Genomic DNA, 27,840 nt, shown 5'->3' on the forward strand with positions numbered 1-27,840 from the left:
GGTTAAGGACGAACGGTTTCTCAGTCTAGAGGACGGACGGTCCGGCAGGCTAGACGAACGTTTGCACACTGGGAGTAGTGGTATGGCTCGGTTGCTAGTGGATGACCGAGCGGTTGAAGTTGAGAATTGACGAACGTCAAAAAAAAACGAACGGTCGAACGGTTGAAAACGAGCGGCAAAACGCAGGAACGCCTGTAGCTAAAGAAATGCCGAACGTCACGAGATATGGAGATGAGAAGAGCATGGTGGAGGACGAACGACGCACAGGAGAGGACGAACGCTTTTTGTTTTTTTTTTTTTTTTTTTTTTTTTTTTTTTTTTTTTTTAACACTCCCCATGCAAAGAAAAATAAATCTATTAGCCAATCCGGACGAAATTGGGTGTTGACAGCTGCCCCTCTTTACTTAGATTTTACTAGATAATATGAAAATTTGAGATTTTTGTATTATCAAAGTAAAAGCTAAGTAAAGAAAGAAACACTAATTTCGTCCGTATTTCAAAATGAACAAGTGACAAACAGAGAATTTAAAACAAATATGAACAAAGCTAAGAGAATTGAGGTGTAACAACCTCGTGGGCGGTGTACCAACCCCATGGAAGTGAATGAGGTGTAATAACCTCGTGGAGGGTGTACCAACCCTATGGATGAAGTGAATGGGCTGTACTAACCTCGTGAAGGGTATACAAACCCTGTGGATGAATGATGCGAGGTGTACTAACCTCGTGGAGGGTGTACAAACCCTGTGGATGAATAATGCGAGGTGTACTAACCTCGTGGAGGGTGTACAAACCTTGTGAATGAATGATGTGAGGTGTACTAACCTCGCGGAGGGTGTACAAACCCTGTGGATGATGCGTGATATGAGGTGTACTAACCCTATAGAAAGTGAATGAGGTGTACAAACCTCATGGAGGGTGTACCAACCCTGTGGATGATGCGTGATATGAGGTGTACTAACCTCGTGGAGGGTGTACAAACCCTGTGGAATAGTGAATGAGGTGTACAAACCTCTTGGAGGGTGTACCAACCCTATAGAAAGTGAATGAGGTGTACAAACCTCATGGAGGGTGTACCAACCCTATGGATGATGCGTGATATGAGGTGTACTAACCTCGTGGAGGGTGTACAAACCCTGTGGAATAGTGAATGAGGTGTACAAACCTCTTGGAGGGTGTACCAACCCTATAGAAAGTGAATGAGGTGTACAAACCTCATGGAGGGTGTACCAACCCTATAGAAAGTGAATGAGGTGTACAAACCTCATGGAGGGTGTACCAACCCTATAGAAAGTGAATGAGGTGTACAAACCTCATGGAGGGTGTACCAACCCTATAGAAAGTGAATGATTTGAGTTTGATTGTTGGGTTCGACCATTGCCTTGCAGAGGGCCGAGATACCAATAGCAGAAAGTAAAATTGGGCTCGACTATTGCCTTGCAGAGGATCGAGATACCAATGTCAGAAAGTAAAATTGTTTGATTGTTTTGAATTTGAAATTTGGATTTTGTTGAAATTTTGAGATGTTGAAATCTATTGATTTTTTTTCTTGAGATAGAAATGAGTGTCCATTTTTATTTTTTTGAAATGAGAAGCATGGTTGATGTAAATTTGGAAATTACAGGAGAAAGCTTTGATGCATGTTGATTTTTTTGTCTTTTTGAAGGAAGAAGATTTGATAAATATTTACGAAAACAAATTCAAAGTTTTTGAAAATATGTACATGATGTGACTCTGATGATTTTTTTTTTTGAAAGTTTTTGAAATCAATAAACAAAGTGTTGCATTTTTGTACAAGGATTTGAAATCTCGATACGTAAGAGAGATATGATGGATGTAAATTTTGAAATTTGAGGAGAAAACTTTGTTGTATGTTGATGATTTTTTTGTCTTTTTGAAGGAAGAAGATTTGATAAACATTCATGAAAATGAATTCAAAGTTTATGAAAATATGTACATGATGTTGACTTGTGATTTTTTTGTTTTTGTTTTACTGGAAGATTATGAAACTATGACACTTTTTTTTTTATTGAGTCAATTTGTTTTCTTTGAAATCATCAAATTTATGAAGATTTAGACCTTTATTTTATTTTTATGATGGATGTTAAATTCTAAAAGTCAAATGTTCAAACTTGTGTGCTCAACATTTTCTTTTGAAACATCAGTGTATGCATGCCTGATATCAAGGGTTCGGACAAATGTGTGGAGGATGATTGGAAGGATTTGGAGAGTACCGGGTTGGCTACTTGGGCCTCTTACTCCTTAAAACGGCTACAAATGCCAATGTGAGGTAGTAGATACTCAGAAGCTGCTCCAGTTTGAGGCATGGTAAAAAGGTAGGTATGGACAAATGTATCTGTGAATTGTGAGAGAATAAGTCATGAATCAGGGAGTGAGAATATCATGTGAGATTTACAAATTGCCCCAATTTTGGTGGTGATGGATTTTTGAAGTTCGGGGCGAACCAAAATCATGCGAGGCCCAACAAGGGGTGCCCCAGTCTTTGTATGAGCTTAGAATATTCAGATGAAAGATTAACAAAGTTGCCCAATATTTTGGATGGGCCAAAACTCATGAAACTCACAAAATTGCCCCTAGTTTTGGAGAACGGGGAAGAGTTCGAATGGGATATGAATTTGTGATGTATATGAAAATGATTGGCTTGAAAGGATTGCCCCAATTGGCTTGATTTTCCTTTGTATAATTTTGATCAATAGGGAGTTCCCTTCTTCCAAGGACATTTATTTTTCATCATTTTTTTTTAACAACTCATTATTAGTCATTTTGTCTTGTCTCAAAATTAAGCTTTATGAAAATTTAAGCAACCATCTTTCAATCAGTGTGGACTTTTATTTAGCCTGTAATGTGGCTTGGGCTAAAGGGTATTGAAAGAAAGGATATAAAGGCCCAAATAAATGTTTATGGATTTTTTTTTTATTTTTTGAAACAAGAGTTACCATCTGCACCTTGTATCAATTATTCGTCAAATCCGTTTTGCCTATCTTGCCATTTCTCAAATTTCATTCTTTGTTTGTCATCACTTTGTGATTCTTTCTATTTTTTTTGCTTTGCTTTTGATGAATTCTCTTCATTTGATCGCTAAGTGTGTTTTTTTTTTTGCAATTTGAGTTGACTTCTACTGTGATGGTAACCCTTGTTTGGGTAAACTTTTGAAAAGAAATTTCTTATTGGCTCAAATTTGGGTATCAATGGATATATCTCTTTTTTTTCTTTTTCTTTTTTTTTTTGGGTGAAGAAAAATGGCCACACATCATTTCAAATTTTGGTTGTTTTATTTTCACAAGATTAATTAGGAGACAAAACTAAATGATCTCAACAAGAGTCATTTTTTCTTATTCTTTTTTTTCTTTTTGTTTTGTTTTTGTTTTGTCCTAACGGATTCAAGGATCTCCCAAATGAAAGCCAATGAAGGTAATCTTAACAAGGAAAATCTGCCCCAGTGTAAGAGTTTGCGTTTATTTGGGCTCAAGAACATGATTGGGGTCAATCTTTGGTTTAGTGAAGGTTGAAGGATGATGTTTCCAAGCAATGCACACACAAATACTTCTTAAGAATACGTGATTTGATCATTTGACTATAGGAGATTATGAAAATTTTTTTTGTTTTTTTTTTCCTTTTTTTTTGAAATGTCATAAAATTGATGATCTGCATCGAAAAAAAACTGACTCAACTTTGATACGATATGCATATTTTTTGGGTTTTATGAATGAAGAAATGTAATATGAAATGAAAATGATGCACGTAACTAAAGAAAATCTATTTTTTATTTTTATGATTGAAGACATGTACAACTGGAAATTTTTTTAGAGAAAATTGGGTTTAAGGGCCAGTCGAGCCTGACTTTGTGGGCCGGCGCTGAATCTGGGCTTTGTGGGCCAGCGTGAAAACTGGGCTTTGTGGGCCAGTGTGAAAACTGGGCTTTTATGGGCCAGTGTAGGAACTGGGCTTTTGGGCTAGTGTAGGAAACTGGGCTTTTGGGCTAGTGTAGGAACTGGGCTTTTTGGGCCAGTGTGGAACTGGGCTTTTGAGCCAGTGTAGGAACTGGGCTTTTTGGGCCAGTGTAGGAAACCGGGCTTCTTGGGCCAATGTAGGAACTGGGTTTTTATGGGCCAGTGTAGGAACTGGGCTATTTGGGCCAGTGTGGAAACTGAGCTTTTATGGGCCAATGTAGGAACTGGGCTTTTTGGGCCAGTGTAGGAACTAGGTTTTTATGGGCCAGTGTAGGAACTGGGCTATTTGGGCCAGTGTGGAAACTGGGCTTTTATGGGCCAGTGTGGAAACTGGGCTTCGCAAGCCAGTATGGAAAATAAGCTTTGCGAGCCAGTATGGAAACTAGGCTTGGTGAACAATGCAAAAATTGATATGAGAAAGCTTGATTTAGAAAAAACGTTTGAGAAATAAATGTTTTTTTTTTTTCAAACTCCATCATTTTTAAATGTGAAAAATATTAAACCTATTAGAAGAAAAGCTCTTTTTTTTTGTGTTTTTATTGAAGATTATGTATGTAACTGGGCAAAAATGAGCTCATAAATTGTTTGAACATTTTTTCATTTTGATTTTTGATTTTTTTTTTGTTTTTATTTTTGTTTTTTATTTTTTTTTTTTGACGTTTTTAATAATTTTTTGGAAGTTTTTTTTTTGAAGGATAACAATTCGCATTTTATGAAAAATGACGTCCAGAAATTCAAAACAATTATCTATTTGCCCCCAAAATATGTACAATTTATTTTTTTTCATGCCCCAAAAATATTTTTAAGAAATTCTAATTTTTTTTATTTTTTAGAATGATACTGAGAATTTAATTAATTATGAATAAATTTCAATTATTTGTTTTCAAGTTTTCTCTTTTTTTTTAATTAATTTTTTTAAAAGAAACATGACACATTTATTGTAAAATAGGAAATGACAGACAAACTGAAGAAAAATAGTCTCCCTTTCGTGCCTTATCAGAGGTCCCATGGCTTGGATTCGAGGTCAAGTATATGCAATTTCAACAGGATGGTCTCCTGAACCTAGAGGTCAATGGTCACTAGAGCTATGGCCCCCTTCATAGCATCTCCACAACAGTCGAGTAATCAACTAGATGAGGAGATACAAGTGAAGAGAACAGACTCTAGCTGGAGTTCTCACGATAGCCAGACAGGAAGTACATCCCAGAATGACACCGCTACACAACTCCTCTAATTCTAAGTTACGCTCAGACCCGGGTATAGGGCCCCACTCATGATATGCACAAAGTGTGTGTGTGAAGGGAGAATGCAATGCATACCCAAACCCTCACCTGCAAAACAACCAGAAAAATTCCCAGGCAGATATAAACATGTTTTCTACCCTAGGGTTCCATATTCAACAATTCACATGCAGTTATTCCAACTATCAGACACAGATAAAGAAAAAACAACAGGGGAAGAAAAACACAAAGAAAAATCATGTCAAATTCGCGCATCTAATTAAATGGCCTGACTCTCGAGTCCCCAGTGAAGTCGCCATCTGTCGCAACCGGAATCGCGACGGGACGACGATCCAAAAAGAAATCGAGTTTTGAAAAGAGATTTTGGAGTCGCCACCATAGTTTATTATGGAAAACTACGGAAAAACCATAAAATGAAAAGACACGGTCCGCGAAAACCAGATTCTGGGTTCGGGAGTCGGTTACGTGTAGGGAAGGTATTAACACCCTACAACGCCTGCCTTAAGGCAGTACCTTTAACTAAATGCACGAATATGATATGGTTTTCAAAATGTTTAACTATCCCCTAAAATAAAATTCTAAATAAACAAAACATATTTTTTTAGTTTTTTGGGCCCGACAAGGATTGACCTTGCTCCTACGTATTCTCATTCAAAATGAGAAATCAGGGTTACGTAGTTCTTTTAGAAAACTGCTTGAAAATTTGTTTGAAAATTGTTTAGAAAATTTTGTTTGGAAAATGATTATGGATAAATTTGGATTTTTGGGAAAGTGAACCTGACAAGGACTGGCCTTGCTCCTACGTATCTCCACTTTTGATGGAGAATCAAGGATCACGTAGTTCTGGGTAGGAAGATTGTTTGTTGTTTGAAAGTATGGATGTTTTTTTTTAGTCTTTGAAGATTTTATATTTTTTTGAATTTTTTGTATTTAGGAAAGAGAAAAGGTTTTTAGCACAAGGACGATGCGTGCGATCACACATGTGCTTAACCTACAAAACATATTTTGTAATTTTATTTAAGAAAGAGAAAAGGTTTTTAGCACAAGGACGATGCGTGCGATCACACATGTGCTTAACCTACAAAACATATTTTGTAATTTTATTTAAGAAAGAGAAAAGGTTTTTAGCACAAGGACGATGCGTGCGATCACACATGTGCCTAAACCTTTAAAACATATTTTTTTGTAATTTTAATTAAGAAAGAGAAAAGGTTTTTAGCACAAGGACGATGCGTGCGATCACACATGTGCCTAAACCCTTTAAACATATTTTATTATTATTTGAGAAAAGAAGAAGAACAGGTTTTAGCACAAAGACGATGCGTGCGATCACACATGTGCCTAACCCCTTTAAAACATATTTTTGTAATTTTTAATTTTTATTTTTATTTTGTATTTTCCTTTTTGTTTTGTCTTTTAATTTTAATTTTTTTTATATTTATTAGATTTTTTTTATGAACAAACCCGGCAAAACATAAGATGCATACATAGTCACATACAATAATATGAAAAGAAAGCAAATCAAGTAAAAGCAAAAAAAAAACATTAAAGAGCATAAAACAAAGCAACCAATAAGCATAAAAGTGTAGAGATAAAAACCAGAGGTGTGGAAAGAAATGAAGCTCTTTGGTTTGAGCCCAAAACTCTTCTTCTTCAACTTTGGATCTGCTAGGGGTGTAAACATGAAATTTGGAGTGCATCCCGAAATGTTTGCCCAGATTCAATTTTCCTTTTTTCTTATAAAAAGAGTGGGCTTAAGCCCGAACGAGATGGGGGTGGGAATGGAATGCAGGTGGCAGGAAGAAAGAAGCAGCCCATGCCGGGCCCCAGGTCCATTTCTCTTTCTCAGAACAGGATTCTCACCTTCTCACCTTCTCATTCAAGCGCAAAACCTAGAGTCTCTCTTCCAAGGCAGCCAACGGAGGTCCCTCCACCCAGTCACGCAACGCCACTGCCTCAGCCAACACCGGCTTCCGCCAGCTGCAGTCAAAGCCACCGCCGGTACGCTGACCACCGCCGCTCACAACCGGAGTCCCACGCTCCCCTTTTTTCTCTTTTCCTCGCGTGCGTGAGGCCGCCTCTGCCAAGCCGGCTGCCGCGAAGAGCTCTCTGCCTGATCTCTAATGTCGCCGGCAGTTCACAGGCGTTTCCAAGGCCGCCGCTGGCCGCAGCGTCAGATCTTGCCCCCTCTCCGCTGTTGATGGTGATTTGGGAATGGGTTGGGTTATTTGGTTGTGTTGTGGTTAGTTTATGGATGATGGTGTGAGGTGTGGTTACGCGAAGCTGATGGTGATGGAGGTTCGGTTCAATCTTCACGGTTACGGGTGGATGCTGAAGGGTGGCTATGACAGTGGGTGAGTATGGATGAAGATGACGACTGGGTGAGGATAGATGGTGGCCGTGCGGTGTTGGTAGCGGCCGAGTATAAGGTGTAGAAAGTGTGTTCTAGATGATGGTCATCATGTTGGTTGTGTGAATGATGATGGTCCTCCAGTGGCCGTGGGTGTTTGGCCGTGTCAAGATGGCTATGGTAGTGAGTGAATATAGAGGATGGGCAGTTACTAGTAGCAGTGGGCGTAGGGATGAAGAGATGGATGTTGGAGGTGATGGGTGTTCCTAGTAGTCGTGAGCGTTGGAGATGAAGGGAGGTTTGAAAGCTTGGTTCCCTGGTCTGTGAAAAGTGGTAGTGGAAGGAAAAGATGGCTGGAAGGGTGTCGCGGGGGAGCCAGTGCCCCCCGTAGCCGTGGTCACCAGGTGTTCCAGATGAATGATGAATGAAGAGTAAGATGAAGATGATGTGATGAAGATGATGATGTTCGAGAGAATAAGGATGGTGACGGGAAAATGTAGTGGAGGTAGTGAGTGAGTTGTGAAGAGGAAATGGTTGGGATGGTTACGGATGGGAGGAGCAGAGGGGTTGGAGAGTATATTCGCTGTGTATGAATGATGATGGTCGTGTGATATTGTTGGAGATGAAGGCCAGTATATTGATCAAGATGATCGTTTTTGCCCTGGTTTTGGAGGGTGTGATTTTTGTTGAGTGAATAGAGAAGAGTCTGAGAGTGAATGGAAGATAGGATCCAAAAAAAGTGGTGGGTTCTGTGGCTTTTAGTGTACTGAAGGAATTGAGAACTTTTTTGTGTGGGGGTATTGATTGAAGATTGATGTTGGCCGTAAGGTGTAAGGATGAAAAAAAAAAAAAAAAATCAGAGAAGCCTCCGGATGGGTGCTCGTGGGAGACAAACCCAAAAGCGAATGTGTCAGAAAATGATTCCCCTCTTCTGCAGAAACCCGTACTATGAGCTAGCTTTCACTTTGGACGCGTGTTTGCTTCATCATGTGTCTCCGACAATTGCTCTGCCGCGTTGGTATGCTTCCCTTCCAGCCAGGCCGTGAATATGGAGCTGCCCATGCTGCTGCCAGCGTGTTGCTCCCCATGCTTCCAATCGTGTCTGCTTCCAGCCAAACATCTACCTTTATCCAAATTAAAATCCAAAAGTGAAAGCCTGCCAAAAATATTCTCTTGCAGAAACCCATACTGCAAATTCTCGTTAGTGGTCAAGGTGGGGATCCCTGGTGTAATGCTCAGGCCAAATTAAAAAACGCAACCACCACTGCTTTTGGACGCTCGGTCCATACGGGAAACGGACGACCGTGCACATAAAATGAACGAACGTCCAGATCGAACGTTCACAAGGTAAAAGTTCTGATCCAGGTCGAACGCAAACGCTTAAGAGTTACCCGAGTATACCAAACGCCAAAACCGAACGCTCAAAATCACTACTACATAGACCGAACGCTTATGACTCAAACCGATAATAAGACCGAACGCTCACAAGGTAAACCTGAGAAAACCGAGCGCTCACAAACACTACCACAAAGACCGAACGCTCATAGACACTACCACAAGGACCGAACGCTTAAGATTTCTTTATGAGAATATACATCATCAAAACCAAAAGCTACCTATTGACGCTCGCTCCCCAACAGGACGAACGTTAATATAGGACGAACGGTCACGTAGGATAGAGGACGAACGTTTTAAAGCGTAGAAAACGCACGCGCAAGGTGCAGGACGAACGCTTATGGTCAGGGATGGACGAGCGGTAGAAGAGGCGAAGTGATTAGGACGAGCGGCAGAAAGACAGGAATGATTAGGACGAGCGGTAGAAGAATGGAAGGGAGGGTCAGGACGAGCGGTAGAAGACAGAAATTAGCTGGGCGAACGGTAGAAAGGGGAAGTGATGGACGAGCGGTAGGAAGGAAAGTGATGGACGAGCGGTAGGGGGAATGATTAGGACGAACGCCTCACCACACTCTTTGCCGAACGCTATTTGTTTCCTGGCCGAACGCTTAAAACCGAACACTGGACGAAATGAAGCAAGAGAACGAACGCTAAAGACAACCGACATTGAGACCGAGCGTTCAAATGAAGGACTGAGCGTTCGAGTGAAGACCGAACGCTCATTAAACAATATAAACCGAACGCTCACTAACACATTACATGACCGAACGTTGACATAAAGTGACCGAAAGTTCACTAACATAATACATAACCGAACGTTCACTAACACATAACATGACCGAACGTTCACTAACACAACATGACCGAACGGTCAATGCTGAGGGTTGCCGAACGTAATTGAGATATGGAGAGATACATGCACGGTTAAGGACGAACGGTTTCTCAGTCTAGAGGACGGACGGTCCGGCAGGCTAGACGAACGTTTGCACACTGGGAGTAGTGGTATGGCTCGGTTGCTAGTGGATGACCGAGCGGTTGAAGTTGAGAATTGACGAACGTCAAAAAAAAACGAACGGTCGAACGGTTGAAAACGAGCGGCAAAACGCAGGAACGCCTGTAGCTAAAGAAATGCCGAACGTCACGAGATATGGAGATGAGAAGAGCATGGTGGAGGACGAACGACGCACAGGAGAGGACGAACGCTTTTTGTTTTTTTTTTTTTTTTTTTTTTTTTTTTTTTTTTTTTTTAACACTCCCCATGCAAAGAAAAATAAATCTATTAGCCAATCCGGACGAAATTGGGTGTTGACAGCTGCCCCTCTTTACTTAGATTTTACTAGATAATATGAAAATTTGAGATTTTTGTATTATCAAAGTAAAAGCTAAGTAAAGAAAGAAACACTAATTTCGTCCGTATTTCAAAATGAACAAGTGACAAACAGAGAATTTAAAACAAATATGAACAAAGCTAAGAGAATTGAGGTGTAACAACCTCGTGGGCGGTGTACCAACCCCATGGAAGTGAATGAGGTGTAATAACCTCGTGGAGGGTGTACCAACCCTATGGATGAAGTGAATGGGTTGTACTAACCTCGTGAAGGGTATACAAACCCTGTGGATGAATGATGCGAGGTGTACTAACCTCGTGGAGGGTGTACAAACCCTGTGGATGAATAATGCGAGGTGTACTAACCTCGTGGAGGGTGTACAAACCTTGTGAATGAATGATGTGAGGTGTACTAACCTCGCGGAGGGTGTACAAACCCTGTGGATGATGCGTGATATGAGGTGTACTAACCCTATAGAAAGTGAATGAGGTGTACAAACCTCATGGAGGGTGTACCAACCCTGTGGATGATGCGTGATATGAGGTGTACTAACCTCGTGGAGGGTGTACAAACCCTGTGGAATAGTGAATGAGGTGTACAAACCTCTTGGAGGGTGTACCAACCCTATAGAAAGTGAATGAGGTGTACAAACCTCATGGAGGGTGTACCAACCCTATGGATGATGCGTGATATGAGGTGTACTAACCTCGTGGAGGGTGTACAAACCCTGTGGAATAGTGAATGAGGTGTACAAACCTCTTGGAGGGTGTACCAACCCTATAGAAAGTGAATGAGGTGTACAAACCTCATGGAGGGTGTACCAACCCTATAGAAAGTGAATGAGGTGTACAAACCTCATGGAGGGTGTACCAACCCTATAGAAAGTGAATGAGGTGTACAAACCTCATGGAGGGTGTACCAACCCTATAGAAAGTGAATGATTTGAGTTTGATTGTTGGGTTCGACCATTGCCTTGCAGAGGGCCGAGATACCAATAGCAGAAAGTAAAATTGGGCTCGACTATTGCCTTGCAGAGGATCGAGATACCAATGTCAGAAAGTAAAATTGTTTGATTGTTTTGAATTTGAAATTTGGATTTTGTTGAAATTTTGAGATGTTGAAATCTATTGATTTTTTTTCTTGAGATAGAAATGAGTGTCCATTTTTATTTTTTTGAAATGAGAAGCATGGTTGATGTAAATTTGGAAATTACAGGAGAAAGCTTTGATGCATGTTGATTTTTTTGTCTTTTTGAAGGAAGAAGATTTGATAAATATTTACGAAAACAAATTCAAAGTTTTTGAAAATATGTACATGATGTTGACTCTGATGATTTTTTTTTTTGAAAGTTTTTGAAATCAATAAACAAAGTGTTGCATTTTTGTACAAGGATTTGAAATCTCGATACGTAAGAGAGATATGATGGATGTAAATTTTGAAATTTGAGGAGAAAACTTTGTTGTATGTTGATGATTTTTTTGTCTTTTTGAAGGAAGAAGATTTGATAAACATTCATGAAAATGAATTCAAAGTTTATGAAAATATGTACATGATGTTGACTTGTGATTTTTTTGTTTTTGTTTTACTGGAAGATTATGAAACTATGACACTTTTTTTTTTATTGAGTCAATTTGTTTTCTTTGAAATCATCAAATTTATGAAGATTTAGACCTTTATTTTATTTTTATGATGGATGTTAAATTCTAAAAGTCAAATGTTCAAACTTGTGTGCTCAACATTTTCTTTTGAAACATCAGTGTATGCATGCCTGATATCAAGGGTTCGGACAAATGTGTGGAGGATGATTGGAAGGATTTGGAGAGTACCGGGTTGGCTACTTGGGCCTCTTACTCCTTAAAACGGCTACAAATGCCAATGTGAGGTAGTAGATACTCAGAAGCTGCTCCAGTTTGAGGCATGGTAAAAAGGTAGGTATGGACAAATGTATCTGTGAATTGTGAGAGAATAAGTCATGAATCAGGGAGTGAGAATATCATGTGAGATTTACAAATTGCCCCAATTTTGGTGGTGATGGATTTTTGAAGTTCGGGGCGAACCAAAATCATGCGAGGCCCAACAAGGGGTGCCCCAGTCTTTGTATGAGCTTAGAATATTCAGATGAAAGATTAACAAAGTTGCCCAATATTTTGGATGGGCCAAAACTCATGAAACTCACAAAATTGCCCCTAGTTTTGGAGAACGGGGAAGAGTTCGAATGGGATATGAATTTGTGATGTATATGAAAATGATTGGCTTGAAAGGATTGCCCCAATTGGCTTGATTTTCCTTTGTATAATTTTGATCAATAGGGAGTTCCCTTCTTCCAAGGACATTTATTTTTCATCATTTTTTTTTAACAACTCATTATTAGTCATTTTGTCTTGTCTCAAAATTAAGCTTTATGAAAATTTAAGCAACCATCTTTCAATCAGTGTGGACTTTTATTTAGCCTGTAATGTGGCTTGGGCTAAAGGGTATTGAAAGAAAGGATATAAAGGCCCAAATAAATGTTTATGGATTTTTTTTTTTATTTTTTGAAACAAGAGTTACCATCTGCACCTTGTATCAATTATTCGTCAAATCCGTTTTGCCTATCTTGCCATTTCTCAAATTTCATTCTTTGTTTGTCATCACTTTGTGATTCTTTCTATTTTTTTTGCTTTGCTTTTGATGAATTCTCTTCATTTGATCGCTAAGTGTGTTTTTTTTTTTGCAATTTGAGTTGACTTCTACTGTGATGGTAACCCTTGTTTGGGTAAACTTTTGAAAAGAAATTTCTTATTGGCTCAAATTTGGGTATCAATGGATATATCTCTTTTTTTTCTTTTTCTTTTTTTTTTTGGGTGAAGAAAAATGGCCACACATCATTTCAAATTTTGGTTGTTTTATTTTCACAAGATTAATTAGGAGACAAAACTAAATGATCTCAACAAGAGTCATTTTTTCTTATTCTTTTTTTTCTTTTTGTTTTGTTTTTGTTTTGTCCTAACGAATTCAAGGATCTCCCAAATGAAAGCCAATGAAGGTAATCTTAACAAGGAAAATCTGCCCCAGTGTAAGAGTTTGCGTTTATTTGGGCTCAAGAACATGATTGGGGTCAATCTTTGGTTTAGTGAAGGTTGAAGGATGATGTTTCCAAGCAATGCACACACAAATACTTCTTAAGAATACGTGATTTGATCATTTGACTATAGGAGATTATGAAAATTTTTTTTGTTTTTTTTTTCCTTTTTTTTTGAAATGTCATAAAATTGATGATCTGCATCGAAAAAAAACTGACTCAACTTTGATACGATATGCATATTTTTTGGGTTTTATGAATGAAGAAATGTAATATGAAATGAAAATGATGCACGTAACTAAAGAAAATCTATTTTTTATTTTTATGATTGAAGACATGTACAACTGGAAATTTTTTTAGAGAAAATTGGGTTTAAGGGCCAGTCGAGCCTGACTTTGTGGGCCGGCGCTGAATCTGGGCTTTGTGGGCCAGCGTGAAAACTGGGCTTTGTGGGCCAGTGTGAAAACTGGGCTTTTATGGGCCAGTGTAGGAACTGGGCTTTTGGGCTAGTGTAGGAAACTGGGCTTTTGGGCTAGTGTAGGAACTGGGCTTTTTGGGCCAGTGTGGAACTGGGCTTTTGAGCCAGTGTAGGAACTGGGCTTTTTGGGCCAGTGTAGGAAACCGGGCTTCTTGGGCCAATGTAGGAACTGGGTTTTTATGGGCCAGTGTAGGAACTGGGCTATTTGGGCCAGTGTGGAAACTGAGCTTTTATGGGCCAATGTAGGAACTGGGCTTTTTGGGCCAGTGTAGGAACTAGGTTTTTATGGGCCAGTGTAGGAACTGGGCTATTTGGGCCAGTGTGGAAACTGGGCTTTTATGGGCCAGTGTGGAAACTGGGCTTCGCAAGCCAGTATGGAAAATAAGCTTTGCGAGCCAGTATGGAAACTAGGCTTGGTGAACAATGCAAAAATTGATATGAGAAAGCTTGATTTAGAAAAAACGTTTGAGAAATAAATGTTTTTTTTTTTTCAAACTCCATCATTTTTAAATGTGAAAAATATTAAACCTATTAGAAGAAAAGCTCTTTTTTTTTTGTGTTTTTATTGAAGATTATGTATGTAACTGGGCAAAAATGAGCTCATAAATTGTTTGAACATTTTTTCATTTTGATTTTTGATTTTTTTTTTGTTTTTATTTTTGTTTTTTATTTTTTTTTTTTGACGTTTTTAATAATTTTTTGGAAGTTTTTTTTTTGAAGGATAACAATTCGCATTTTATGAAAAATGACGTCCAGAAATTCAAAACAATTATCTATTTGCCCCCAAAATATGTACAATTTATTTTTTTTCATGCCCCAAAAATATTTTTAAGAAATTCTAATTTTTTTTATTTTTTAGAATGATACTGAGAATTTAATTAATTATGAATAAATTTCAATTATTTGTTTTCAAGTTTTCTCTTTTTTTTTAATTAATTTTTTTAAAAGAAACATGACACATTTATTGTAAAATAGGAAATGACAGACAAACTGAAGAAAAATAGTCTCCCTTTCGTGCCTTATCAGAGGTCCCATGGCTTGGATTCGAGGTCAAGTATATGCAATTTCAACAGGATGGTCTCCTGAACCTAGAGGTCAATGGTCACTAGAGCTATGGCCCCCTTCATAGCATCTCCACAACAGTCGAGTAATCAACTAGATGAGGAGATACAAGTGAAGAGAACAGACTCTAGCTGGAGTTCTCACGATAGCCAGACAGGAAGTACATCCCAGAATGACACCGCTACACAACTCCTCTAATTCTAAGTTACGCTCAGACCCGGGTATAGGGCCCCACTCATGATATGCACAAAGTGTGTGTGTGAAGGGAGAATGCAATGCATACCCAAACCCTCACCTGCAAAACAACCAGAAAAATTCCCAGGCAGATATAAACATGTTTTCTACCCTAGGGTTCCATATTCAACAATTCACATGCAGTTATTCCAACTATCAGACACAGATAAAGAAAAGACAACAGGGGAAGAAAAACACAAAGAAAAATCATGTCAAATTCGCGCATCTAATTAAATGGCCTGACTCTCGAGTCCCCAGTGAAGTCGCCATCTGTCGCAACCGGAATCGCGACGGGACGACGATCCAAAAAGAAATCGAGTTTTGAAAAGAGATTTTGGAGTCGCCACCATAGTTTATTATGGAAAACTACGGAAAAACCATAAAATGAAAAGACACGGTCCGCGAAAACCAGATTCTGGGTTCGGGAGTCGGTTACGTGTAGGGAAGGTATTAACACCCTACAACGCCTGCCTTAAGGCAGTACCTTTAACTAAATGCACGAATATGATATGGTTTTCAAAATGTTTAACTATCCCCTAAAATAAAATTCTAAATAAACAAAACATATTTTTTTAGTTTTTTGGGCCCGACAAGGATTGACCTTGCTCCTACGTATTCTCATTCAAAATGAGAAATCAGGGTTACGTAGTTCTTTTAGAAAACTGCTTGAAAATTTGTTTGAAAATTGTTTAGAAAATTTTGTTTGGAAAATGATTATGGATAAATTTGGATTTTTGGGAAAGTGAACCTGACAAGGACTGGCCTTGCTCCTACGTATCTCCACTTTTGATGGAGAATCAAGGATCACGTAGTTCTGGGTAGGAAGATTGTTTGTTGTTTGAAAGTATGGATGTTTTTTTTTAGTCTTTGAAGATTTTATATTTTTTTGAATTTTTTGTATTTAGGAAAGAGAAAAGGTTTTTAGCACAAGGACGATGCGTGCGATCACACATGTGCTTAACCTACAAAACATATTTTGTAATTTTATTTAAGAAAGAGAAAAGGTTTTTAGCACAAGGACGATGCGTGCGATCACACATGTGCTTAACCTACAAAACATATTTTGTAATTTTATTTAAGAAAGAGAAAAGGTTTTTAGCACAAGGACGATGCGTGCGATCACACATGTGCCTAAACCTTTAAAACATATTTTTTTGTAATTTTAATTAAGAAAGAGAAAAGGTTTTTAGCACAAGGACGATGCGTGCGATCACACATGTGCCTAAACCCTTTAAACATATTTTATTATTATTTGAGAAAAGAAGAAGAACAGGTTTTAGCACAAAGACGATGCGTGCGATCACACATGTGCCTAACCCCTTTAAAACATATTTTTGTAATTTTTAATTTTTATTTTTATTTTGTATTTTCCTTTTTGTTTTGTCTTTTAATTTTAATTTTTTTTATATTTATTAGATTTTTTTTATGAACAAACCCGGCAAAACATAAGATGCATACATAGTCACATACAATAATATGAAAAGAAAGCAAATCAAGTAAAAGCAAAAAAAAAACATTAAAGAGCATAAAACAAAGCAACCAATAAGCATAAAAGTGTAGAGATAAAAACCAGAGGTGTGGAAAGAAATGAAGCTCTTTGGTTTGAGCCCAAAACTCTTCTTCTTCAACTTTGGATCTGCTAGGGGTGTAAACATGAAATTTGGAGTGCATCCCGAAATGTTTGCCCAGATTCAATTTTCCTTTTTTCTTATAAAAAGAGTGGGCTTAAGCCCGAACGAGATGGGGGTGGGAATGGAATGCAGGTGGCAGGAAGAAAGAAGCAGCCCATGCCGGGCCCCAGGTCCATTTCTCTTTCTCAGAACAGGATTCTCACCTTCTCACCTTCTCATTCAAGCGCAAAACCTAGAGTCTCTCTTCCAAGGCAGCCAACGGAGGTCCCTCCACCCAGTCACGCAACGCCACTGCCTCAGCCAACACCGGCTTCCGCCAGCTGCAGTCAAAGCCACCGCCGGTACGCTGACCACCGCCGCTCACAACCGGAGTCCCACGCTCCCCTTTTTTCTCTTTTCCTCGCGTGCGTGAGGCCGCCTCTGCCAAGCCGGCTGCCGCGAAGAGCTCTCTGCCTGATCTCTAATGTCGCCGGCAGTTCACAGGCGTTTCCAAGGCCGCCGCTGGCCGCAGCGTCAGATCTTGCCCCCTCTCCGCTGTTGATGGTGATTTGGGAATGGGTTGGGTTATTTGGTTGTGTTGTGGTTAGTTTATGGATGATGGTGTGAGGTGTGGTTACGCGAAGCTAATGGTGATGGAGGTTCGGTTCAATCTTCACGGTTACGGGTGGATGCTGAAGGGTGGCTATGACAGTGGGTGAGTATGGATGAAGATGACGACTGGGTGAGGATAGATGGTGGCCGTGCGGTGTTGGTAGCGGCCGAGTATAAGGTGTAGAAAGTGTGTTCTAGATGATGGTCATCATGTTGGTTGTGTGAATGATGATGGTCCTCCAGTGGCCGTGGGTGTTTGGCCGTGTCAAGATGGCTATGGTAGTGAGTGAATATAGAGGATGGGCAGTTACTAGTAGCAGTGGGCGTAGGGATGAAGAGATGGATGTTGGAGGTGATGGGTGTTCCTAGTAGTCGTGAGCGTTGGAGATGAAGGGAGGTTTGAAAGCTTGGTTCCCTGGTCTGTGAAAAGTGGTAGTGGAAGGAAAAGATGGCTGGAAGGGTGTCGCGGGGGAGCCAGTGCCCCCCGTAGCCGTGGTCACCAGGTGTTCCAGATGAATGATGAATGAAGAGTAAGATGAAGATGATGTGATGAAGATGATGATGTTCGAGAGAATAAGGATGGTGACGGGAAAATGTAGTGGAGGTAGTGAGTGAGTTGTGAAGAGGAAATGGTTGGGATGGTTACGGATGGGAGGAGCAGAGGGGTTGGAGAGTATATTCGTTGTGTATGAATGATGATGGTCGTGTGATATTGTTGGAGATGAAGGCCAGTATATTGATCAAGATGATCGTTTTTGCCCTGGTTTTGGAGGGTGTGATTTTTGTTGAGTGAATAGAGAAGAGTCTGAGAGTGAATGGAAGATAGGATCCAAAAAAAGTGGTGGGTTCTGTGGCTTTTAGTGTACTGAAGGAATTGAGAACTTTTTTGTGTGGGGGTATTGATTGAAGATTGATGTTGGCCGTAAGGTGTAAGGATGAAAAAAAAAAAAAAAATCAGAGAAGCCTCCGGATGGGTGCTCGTGGGAGACAAACCCAAAAGCGAATGTGTCAGAAAATGATTCCCCTCTTCTGCAGAAACCCGTACTATGAGCTAGCTTTCACTTTGGACGCGTGTTTGCTTCATCATGTGTCTCCGACAATTGCTCTGCCGCGTTGGTATGCTTCCCTTCCAGCCAGGCCGTGAATATGGAGCTGCCCATGCTGCTGCCAGCGTGTTGCTCCCCATGCTTCCAATCGTGTCTGCTTCCAGCCAAACATCTACCTTTATCCAAATTAAAATCCAAAAGTGAAAGCCTGCCAAAAATATTCTCTTGCAGAAACCCATACTGCAAATTCTCGTTAGTGGTCAAGGTGGGGATCCCTGGTGTAATGCTCAGGCCAAATTAAAAAACGCAACCACCACTGCTTTTGGACGCTCGGTCCATACGGGAAACGGACGACCGTGCACATAAAATGAACGAACGTCCAGATCGAACGTTCACAAGGTAAAAGTTCTGATCCAGGTCGAACGCAAACGCTTAAGAGTTACCCGAGTATACCAAACGCCAAAACCGAACGCTCAAAATCACTACTACATAGACCGAACGCTTATGACTCAAACCGATAATAAGACCGAACGCTCACAAGGTAAACCTGAGAAAACCGAGCGCTCACAAACACTACCACAAAGACCGAACGCTCATAGACACTACCACAAGGACCGAACGCTTAAGATTTCTTTATGAGAATATACATCATCAAAACCAAAAGCTACCTATTGACGCTCGCTCCCCAACAGGACGAACGTTAATATAGGACGAACGGTCACGTAGGATAGAGGACGAACGTTTTAAAGCGTAGAAAACGCACGCGCAAGGTGCAGGACGAACGCTTATGGTCAGGGATGGACGAGCGGTAGAAGAGGCGAAGTGATTAGGACGAGCGGCAGAAAGACAGGAATGATTAGGACGAGCGGTAGAAGAATGGAAGGGAGGGTCAGGACGAGCGGTAGAAGACAGAAATTAGCTGGGCGAACGGTAGAAAGGGGAAGTGATGGACGAGCGGTAGGAAGGAAAGTGATGGACGAGCGGTAGGGGGAATGATTAGGACGAACGCCTCACCACACTCTTTGCCGAACGCTATTTGTTTCCTGACCGAACGCTTAAAACCGAACACTAGACGAAATGAAGCAAGAGAACGAACGCTAAAGACAACCGACATTGAGACCGAGCGTTCAAATGAAGGACTGAGCGTTCGAGTGAAGACCGAACGCTCATTAAACAATATAAACCGAACGCTCACTAACACATTACATGACCGAACGTTGACATAAAGTGACCGAAAGTTCACTAACATAATACATAACCGAACGTTCACTAACACATAACATGACCGAACGTTCACTAACACAACATGACCGAACGGTCAATGCTGAGGGTTGCCGAACGTAATTGAGATATGGAGAGATACATGCACGGTTAAGGACGAACGGTTTCTCAGTGTAGAGGACGGACGGTCCGGCAGGCTAGACGAACGTTTGCACACTGGGAGTAGTGGTATGGCTCGGTTGCTAGTGGATGACCGAGCGGTTGAAGTTGAGAATTGACGAACGTCAAAAAAAAACGAACGGTCGAACGGTTGAAAACGAGCGGCAAAACACAGGAACGCCTGTAGCTAAAGAAATGCCGAACGTCACGAGATATGGAGATGAGAAGAGCATGGTGGAGGACGAACGACGCACAGGAGAGGACGAACGCTTTTTGTTCTTTTTTTTTTTTTTTTTTTTTTTTTTTTTTTTTTTTTTTAACACTCCCCATGCAAAGAAAAATAAATCTATTAGCCAATCCGGACGAAATTGGGTGTTGACAACCACCACCAATGATATCATCTTCACCAACTTGTTGTTCACCATCCTCACCATGTTCAGGCAGTTGACCTTGAACATCCTCAACATCCTCACCAACTTGTTGTTCACCATCCTCACCATGTTGAGGCAGTTGACCTTGAACATCCTCAACATCCTCACCAACTTGTTGTTCATCATCCTCACCATGTTCAGGCAGTTGACCTTGAACATCCTCAACATCCTCACCAACTTGTTGTTCACCATGCTCACCAATTCCTTCTTCACCACCATTCTGACCAACCTCACCAACCTCATCATCCTGATCTTCACCTTCATGACGATGTTCCAACATTTCTATATAATCTGGTTCGGACACCGTGTGAACCACAAATAAATGAGCTTGACCATTCAATATCGCAATGCTCACCACATGCATTGCACATATGTCATCACTTAACAATTCCAACCTAGCTTCTAATACAGAACCACCCAGGGAATACCACACCTCCTTAACATTTCTATATCCCATCTCCTTCAGTATGGACAAGATTTCAAAATAACTCCATCTGTCTGTGTCAACCATCAAGGTACTGGTAGAACCTCCATGGTATCTAAATGACCCATCATTGACAAACTTACCCCCATGGTGAAACACCACCTCAACATCAGGGTCTGACATTTTCTTTAATTCTCAACTATTATATGCCTATATAAAAGTAAGTGTCAGACTACATATGGAACAACTTAATGACCTTCACATGCATCTACTATCATTATTTAATGACCTTCACATGCATTGTAAAGATGCCACGTTTTTAACAGCTATTAAACAATTAGGCATACAAAGTTAATTACACCAAAACTTCTGGATTCACCTACAACATTCCATTTTGTCTCAATGCTTAAATAAATACGCAAGGACCACACAATAAACAACAACCACTCGTGGGGAACCAAAAACATACAAACAATAAGCATAAGAAAACGACAGGCACTAAAGAAAGGGACCACTCCAAACACAACAAGGGGGACCACGACAGGAACACAACATGACACACTAAGGGGACAAGAATCCAACATATTACCATGGGGGACCGAAACTACATAAAAGAAATCATAAAAACTGCACCTTTCACCTTTCCGCCTCCAAAGGGATACCGCTATCGCTATCGCTCACCCGCCGCAATAGCTGACACACCGCAAGATACTTCACAACGCCTTTTCGCTCAACAAATCTCCTTCCACAACCACGACAATCCTTCACTCAGTATCAACCTTTACTCGCAAATCCTTCCACACTATCAACCACAACAATGAATGAAAAATCCCCAATTTCTAACTTACTATTCGTAATGTTTTTTAACGTACGAAAAAAAAACCCTAATTAGTTTATTTCCCCAATTTAAAAAATGTAACCCCATTTCAAATTCCCAATTCAGCCTGCCACGTCAACTCACTTAAGCCACCTCATTGCCACGATTGCACAAATCACATACACAGTCAGAAAAACGTTATCAATTATAACGGCGTTAAGTGGGTAGGATTCAATTGATACAAACTTCAAAACATAGGTATCAAATGCCTACATTTTTAAAACCGGGTACTAAACAGCAAATTACCTCCGAACATGGAGACTAAGTAGGTAATTAAGCCATTAATCAATTAATAAACATAAACAAGAGACTATCTAGAACTTGCGCCAATAACCATTAGGAAAATTGCCTTGCCAATAAACAACTCAAGTAAGGACCTAATAAATAAGTATTTATTACGTAAACATTTAGGTGTAAGTTGTACTTACAATTGAAGAAGAAATAGGAATAATCAGTTTTCAGGAGCTATTCTAGAAGTTTGTTGTCATAAATTGAAAAACAGCTTATGAACCTATCATCTCATAAATTCTCCAAAACACCTATATGCTTATATTATAAGTTATACCCAAATAAGTTTCAAATTAGCTCTTCCACCCTAAAATGAAGGAGGGCTGCTGATGAAAACTTCAGAAGAAGAAAAACACACTGCCAAGTATCGAAAGCTGACAGAGTATCACATCTCCATTTTGATAAAAATTAGAGATGTGCACAAACTAATCCAAATGAATTCAGACAGAAAAAATTGAACTAAAATAGAAAACCAACTTTTCCATTGGATTGGATATAAAGTCTGTTTTTATTTATTTATTTTTTTCATTTTTATCGTCCATGTTTTTTTTTTCATTTTTATCGAAGTTAGAGGTGTACATATAAACCAATCCAATACATACAGTAAAAAAGGAACTAAAAGAAAGAAAGCCAACTTTTCCTTCGGTTTAGATAGTCTCTATTTTGATTAAGGTTAGAGATGTTCATATACCAATCCAACTGAATACAGACAGTAAAATGAATTAAATAAAAAGAAAATGAGCTTTTTCATTTGGATTGGATCGGTATTCTGTTCCAATTTTAAAATTTCATCTTATCCAAACCAAAAAACTTAACTTGTGCATCTATATACGTTTATTTATTTAATTCTTAAATTACCGTATTTAGAAATTTTAATATTGATTTGACTAATGTTTTATAATCTGAATCTAAAGTTTATATATTATGACGAATGTGACGAACACTTTGAATTACTTTTACAAAATCTATTGGGTATTCTGCGGATTTATTTACGGCCTCCTAATAATACCAAAAGCTTGATCCGATGCAAACCACTTTAACTAAAACAAACAAACTTTGGATAGAATCAAATGACTTTTCTTCTGATTTAATACAATCCACATAAACCCTCAGTCAAAATGTATATGACTAATGCACAGAAAATAGATGAAAAGAAAAGGCAGGTCAAGCAGAGTCCAGAACTTTAAAATAAATGAATAAGAATACTTAGTCGTTCATGTCTATTTCATCGTGGACAGAAGCAAATGGCAGCAACTCATGCTTTAATGTAATTCATGGTGCATTGTTAGTATTGGGAACTGAAGAATGGAACTTTGGGATTATTGTATATATCTTTTGTAAGAAAGATATTCAATGTTTTGGGGATAGTGAATTCAAATCTCTAGAATTAGCAATATAACTCTTACCTATAAGAAATGTTTTTGGGATAGTGAATTCAAATCTCTAGAATTAGCAATATAACTCTTACCTATAAGACAAATATTAGCTAATGTTTCCTTCATGTTCTTTTACCATTATATGTTTTGTTTTGGATGAAGGAAAAAGAATATTTAACAAACATGGCCCTGAAAATTCCTGAGATTTATTATATAAAATATAACCAGATACTAACATTTTAGGGCAAGTTCACATGTACTACAACTAGTACACAAATAGCTTACAATACTCTAACATAATAAGATTCATAAGACTACAACAATCCAAGTATTCTAACAGTTAGTGTTTGCCGTTTGTTGGGGACAAAAAAGAGCAATACATTTTGAAATCATATAAAAAGATAGAAAGCAAGCAAATAATTTGAACTCATGTAAGTTGTTTCACAGTCATTATTCAATTACAAGAGGAAGCAAAGCAACTAATAAGAAATCAGTGATGAAGAAAGAAAAAGCTAACAAAATACTGGAAATAAACGCCATTTGCAGAATTTGAAAGGTACACTTAGTTCATTGCAATTTATGTTGCAAGATGTACCTGAAAGCCAGATCCAAACGAATTGACCACAAATATGTCCAGTGACTTGTGCTGCATGTGAACATGTAAGGGACACCAAATCATGCCCATGAATAAAATGTTAATGGAATATGTAGTCCCGTGACCTTATATCCTTATATACCACCTTCCCCAACCCCCACCCAAAAAAAGGTAAAGGAAAGCATACCTTTAATCGAGTAGCTGAGTCAATGAAAATATACTCCTGACATACAAGAAAACATTGATTATAATGTTCCCCAAGAAGGATTAACTAAAAGTCAACAGCTGTTATTGATTAACCTTGATTACAGAAGCCAAAGCTTGAAAAGCACATGAAATTATCATCAATGCTGGCCAAAAGAATTGAATATCAGAGAGCATTTGACCAGCATTTGAGCCTGTTAGGACTTAGAGAGTATAGGAAAGGAGAAAAGGGAAACAGAACACTTAACTGTTAATCAGTTAAGTGAGGGGCCGGGAAAAGGCCTATATATTAGGACCTTTTATTGTTTCAGTTAGCGAGTTGTGTAGTTTGTATGTGTTGACCGGTCTTAGCACCAGGTGGAGGAGGTTAAGCTCCTAAGATACAGTGTATTCTTGATTCATTGTTGTGAATACCATTCATACTATTCCTTCTTTACAAGTTCTTGATTGTTGTGTTTGAGATAGAGAGAGAGCTTGTTAGGAATTCCTTCCCGAATCCCTACCAGAGCCACTGCAGTGATGGGAAACAAATTATTAGATGGGAGCCATTCCATTTGAAGTGAAAAAAGGAATTTCCTATCAACAAGCATGAGAATTTTACCCCAACAAGCACAACAAAAAATGTATGACAAACATCACAGCTTTTGAGCTTCTACAGACTATTACAAGCAGCTACTGACCTAGGCTGCTTAACGTTTTAATGAAAGCATGCTTAAAGTTTTACATGGAACAATATTACTCATATGGTTAGAACAAATGAAGCTTTGATATAAATATTTCAAATTTAAAGAAATTGTTTTGGTGGTTAATCAATTCAATGAGTGGTTAACCATTCCTAAAATGGAAATATTTTGCCAAGAAATTTGGTAACTTTTCCACAATTATGTACCCCTTCAGACCAAAAAAGGGATAATAAACTTACAATATTTTACACCAAAGGAGATAATGTACATAGTGAAATTCTTTCTGTTTATAACAATTATAAACTGATCACAAGTAACTAGTCTATTATTTAAAAAGTAAACTATTTCAGCTCAACAAAAAATGGGACACCAATCGGTCCTTTAGAGGCCCAAATTGATGTTACACATATATCTAAGGGAATACAATGACAGGTCCCTCATTTTTTTTTCAACTGATATTTTCAAGTCAATATCTTTTATCAAAGTTCATCACTGCACACTTTTGGGAATACTTGATTCACATGGGAATCTGACATGATTAGTGACCTCGGCATGAGAAACTGAATATTGGAGAGTACAGATACGGAATATTGAATTTCTCTGTATTATAAAGTCAAATTACCTTGTAATAGCCACTATGACACCGGAGGCTACAAGTAAACACCCAATCAATTGATTGACTGTGTACTTTCTTTTCAAGAGAAGGCTGGAAAACATTAGCTGCCAAACCAAAAATGTGAAGAATTCATAAACTGGATTTTGAGAAATCAATATTACACATAATGATGCATTAAAATAACGTATGTAATAATAAAGTCTCAGCCAATGCATAAGTCACAAATAGCCACCAGTGATGAATGGGAGAAGATACCACAGATTTTACAGCAATATTATCATTCTCTTCCTTCTTAGTTGGAATAAAAGGACAGGCCCAGAGCACAAACCACAAATGTAGCCATGCCATCAGAACATACTGAATAAGTTTAAAAATAATAAGCCTCCTACACTTTAGAAGTGACTGCTACGTGATACTATAAATATGGCAATGAAATGCTTTATGTGCGATGCCATCAGAGTGAGAGACAGGGCAGCTCAATCCATGAACAAGAATGGACTGTCCTTGAAAAAGTAAACTGGAAGATGCTGGTTGTATCAAAATATTTTTGAAAGACAAAAAATGAGAGTGATAGGTTTTAGAAAACCTTTGGTCAGTAGTGAGAAACAAAAGTCTTAGTTTCTATGATGCTACAAGTTAATAAAAGTCAACTCTATGATTTATTGTTATTACCAATAAATTTGCCGGTTTAAATCATTGATCAGTGCTATAAGGTCCCCTATTCTGAATATATTACAAAAAACCATCATGCTTCTCAGAAACCATTGACTACACTGAATCAATGGTACATCATTTCAATCAAATTCTCAAATCTTAACTGTTGCTGTGTAGTATGACATCTGCGTCATGTAAAACAAAAGAAGATCTTCTCAAACAAGACCTTACCAAAAGTATGCCAAATGCAAATCAGAAAAAAAAAGTACACTCCACAGCTACATAAAATAAACGGCAGATGTATACTATTTTAAAGAAAGACAAACATGTATTTTTGTTTGTCACCCCCTCTCATCCTTCAATGAAAAGGGCTGCTCAAAATATTTCAGATACCTGATTCAATATGGGTATGACTGGTCCAGGAAGTAAGGCTGCAGAGGGTAATCAACATTCATTTCAGAAACATTGAAAACAAACACGAAGGGTATGTTTGGCAGAAAATTAAGAGCAGAGTTAAAATGGAAAAATGTTGATTTTAATTCATTGTAGCTTGGCAGAAGGTGGAAACTCATTTTCAAAGTACTCATCACAAAAAAATTGCAACCTCCGCTTTTGTTCTTTCCTCTAGAAACATTTCAAACGTCACAGTCACTTTTTTCATTTCACACTCCTCTATTACTGACTATTAACACTATAAAACCTAACATATTATTTATTTAGTCAAAAGCTCAAACAACTCCAATGGGATGTGCGACCATGGTACTCCCTCTGTTCCACAATGGCTGCACTTTAAGGTATTGCACATCTATTAAGAGCAACAATAGCTACATCACCTTTTTAAACAATTTTACTGAAATAGCTTCGCTCTATCCAATAAATATATTATTTTTAATAAGAAATAGAAACCAATTAATTTGAAGAAAAGAATTAATACTTCATTGAAATGTGAGAACATAAGTTAATTTATAACTTTTTTTTTAATGTGGCTAAAATTGCAGTCATTCTACACGCACACCCTCAACATTATAAAAAAAATGGGTCTTATAAATAGGAGTGCGGTGAGGATACTGAACACTCAATAGACACCATTAAAAGCTTTTAATCAATTAAAAAACCACTAGAAGGAGTTTAATTTCATTCACACTGTGACATTATAAAAATATTTACATTGCATCTACAGTCAAGTATAGAAAATTTGTTGAGCTTTATAGTAACTATTATAAGATCATCTCTGCTTGATTGAAAGTATAAAAATCTTAGTGGCATGGAAATAAAACACGGTTAAAGACTAAAACACAAGCAAAGTCAGTACCTCCAGCAGACATTCCAGCAACCAATCCCAAACCTTCCAGAAGTCCAATGGCGACAAAACGCAATTTCGGAATTGCCATCATCTCATCGGTTACTATTCTAGCCCGGTACCGAATATACAAGATGGAGAAATATATAACAACATACCTACGTTACACAAAAACTACAACTGTTCAACGCACTAAGAAATCCCCAAAAAGACAGATTCTCCTAGAGTTAAAACAGCAAACAAATGCATTTACAAGCAGCGACAAAGAGGTTTACCCAAAAGTTATGAACTGGGCGAGAAAAAAAGGGTATTCTTTCATGGGAACAAGGGCCAATTTGTAAAGCACGCGATTGGCTACCGCTGTTGTAACGGTGACAGTGGAGCTCAATAAGACGAGGTTGGTGCCACTTTCCGATGAACTTGCGTTTGAAGCACGAATTCTGAATGCGGTTGGTGGTGGTGGACATGGTTGCGGTTGAATCGAGCGTTGCCGGAAAAGTGCAACGGTAGCTTCGAAGACAGTGACATTGAAACGAGATGCTGCAGCTTCGGATTGCAGAGCGCGAAACTGCAACGGAACGACGACGTTGAATAGAATGCCATGCCAAACTTCTTACTTTCAACCAA

The 27,840-nt window shown here is 38.7% G+C and overlaps 1 protein-coding gene across 5 annotated transcripts; it reads right to left on the minus strand.

Moving 5' to 3' along the window:
• Nucleotides 1–281: 281 nt before the first annotated feature.
• LOC148191324 (protein CLT2, chloroplastic-like) lies at nucleotides 282–27,840 on the minus strand. 5 transcript variants are annotated; one of them, XM_088102276.1, is made up of 6 exons: nucleotides 27,489–27,840; nucleotides 27,226–27,371; nucleotides 26,307–26,344; nucleotides 25,266–25,363; nucleotides 23,944–24,471; nucleotides 282–23,807 (listed from the first exon to the last, which is right to left on the minus strand). In XM_088102276.1, the coding sequence occupies exon 6, from the start codon at nucleotides 20,801–20,803 to the stop codon at nucleotides 19,775–19,777; it is 1,029 nt and encodes a 342-aa protein (XP_087958402.1). In that variant the 5' UTR covers nucleotides 20,804–23,807; nucleotides 23,944–24,471; nucleotides 25,266–25,363; nucleotides 26,307–26,344; nucleotides 27,226–27,371; nucleotides 27,489–27,840; the 3' UTR covers nucleotides 282–19,774. The 5 variants fall into 5 exon arrangements, 4 of the variants coding, with proteins under 4 accessions (XP_087958402.1, XP_087958405.1, XP_087958404.1 ...); XR_015783020.1 differs by having other exon boundaries at nucleotides 23,562–23,807; XM_088102279.1 differs by having other exon boundaries at nucleotides 23,562–23,807; nucleotides 23,944–23,979.

The sequence above is a fragment of the Vigna umbellata genome, chromosome 11 (genome assembly GCF_029865625.1).
Source record: "Vigna umbellata cultivar VRB3 chromosome 11, Vumbellata_1.0, whole genome shotgun sequence".
Classification (NCBI taxonomy): domain Eukaryota; kingdom Viridiplantae; phylum Streptophyta; class Magnoliopsida; order Fabales; family Fabaceae; genus Vigna; species Vigna umbellata.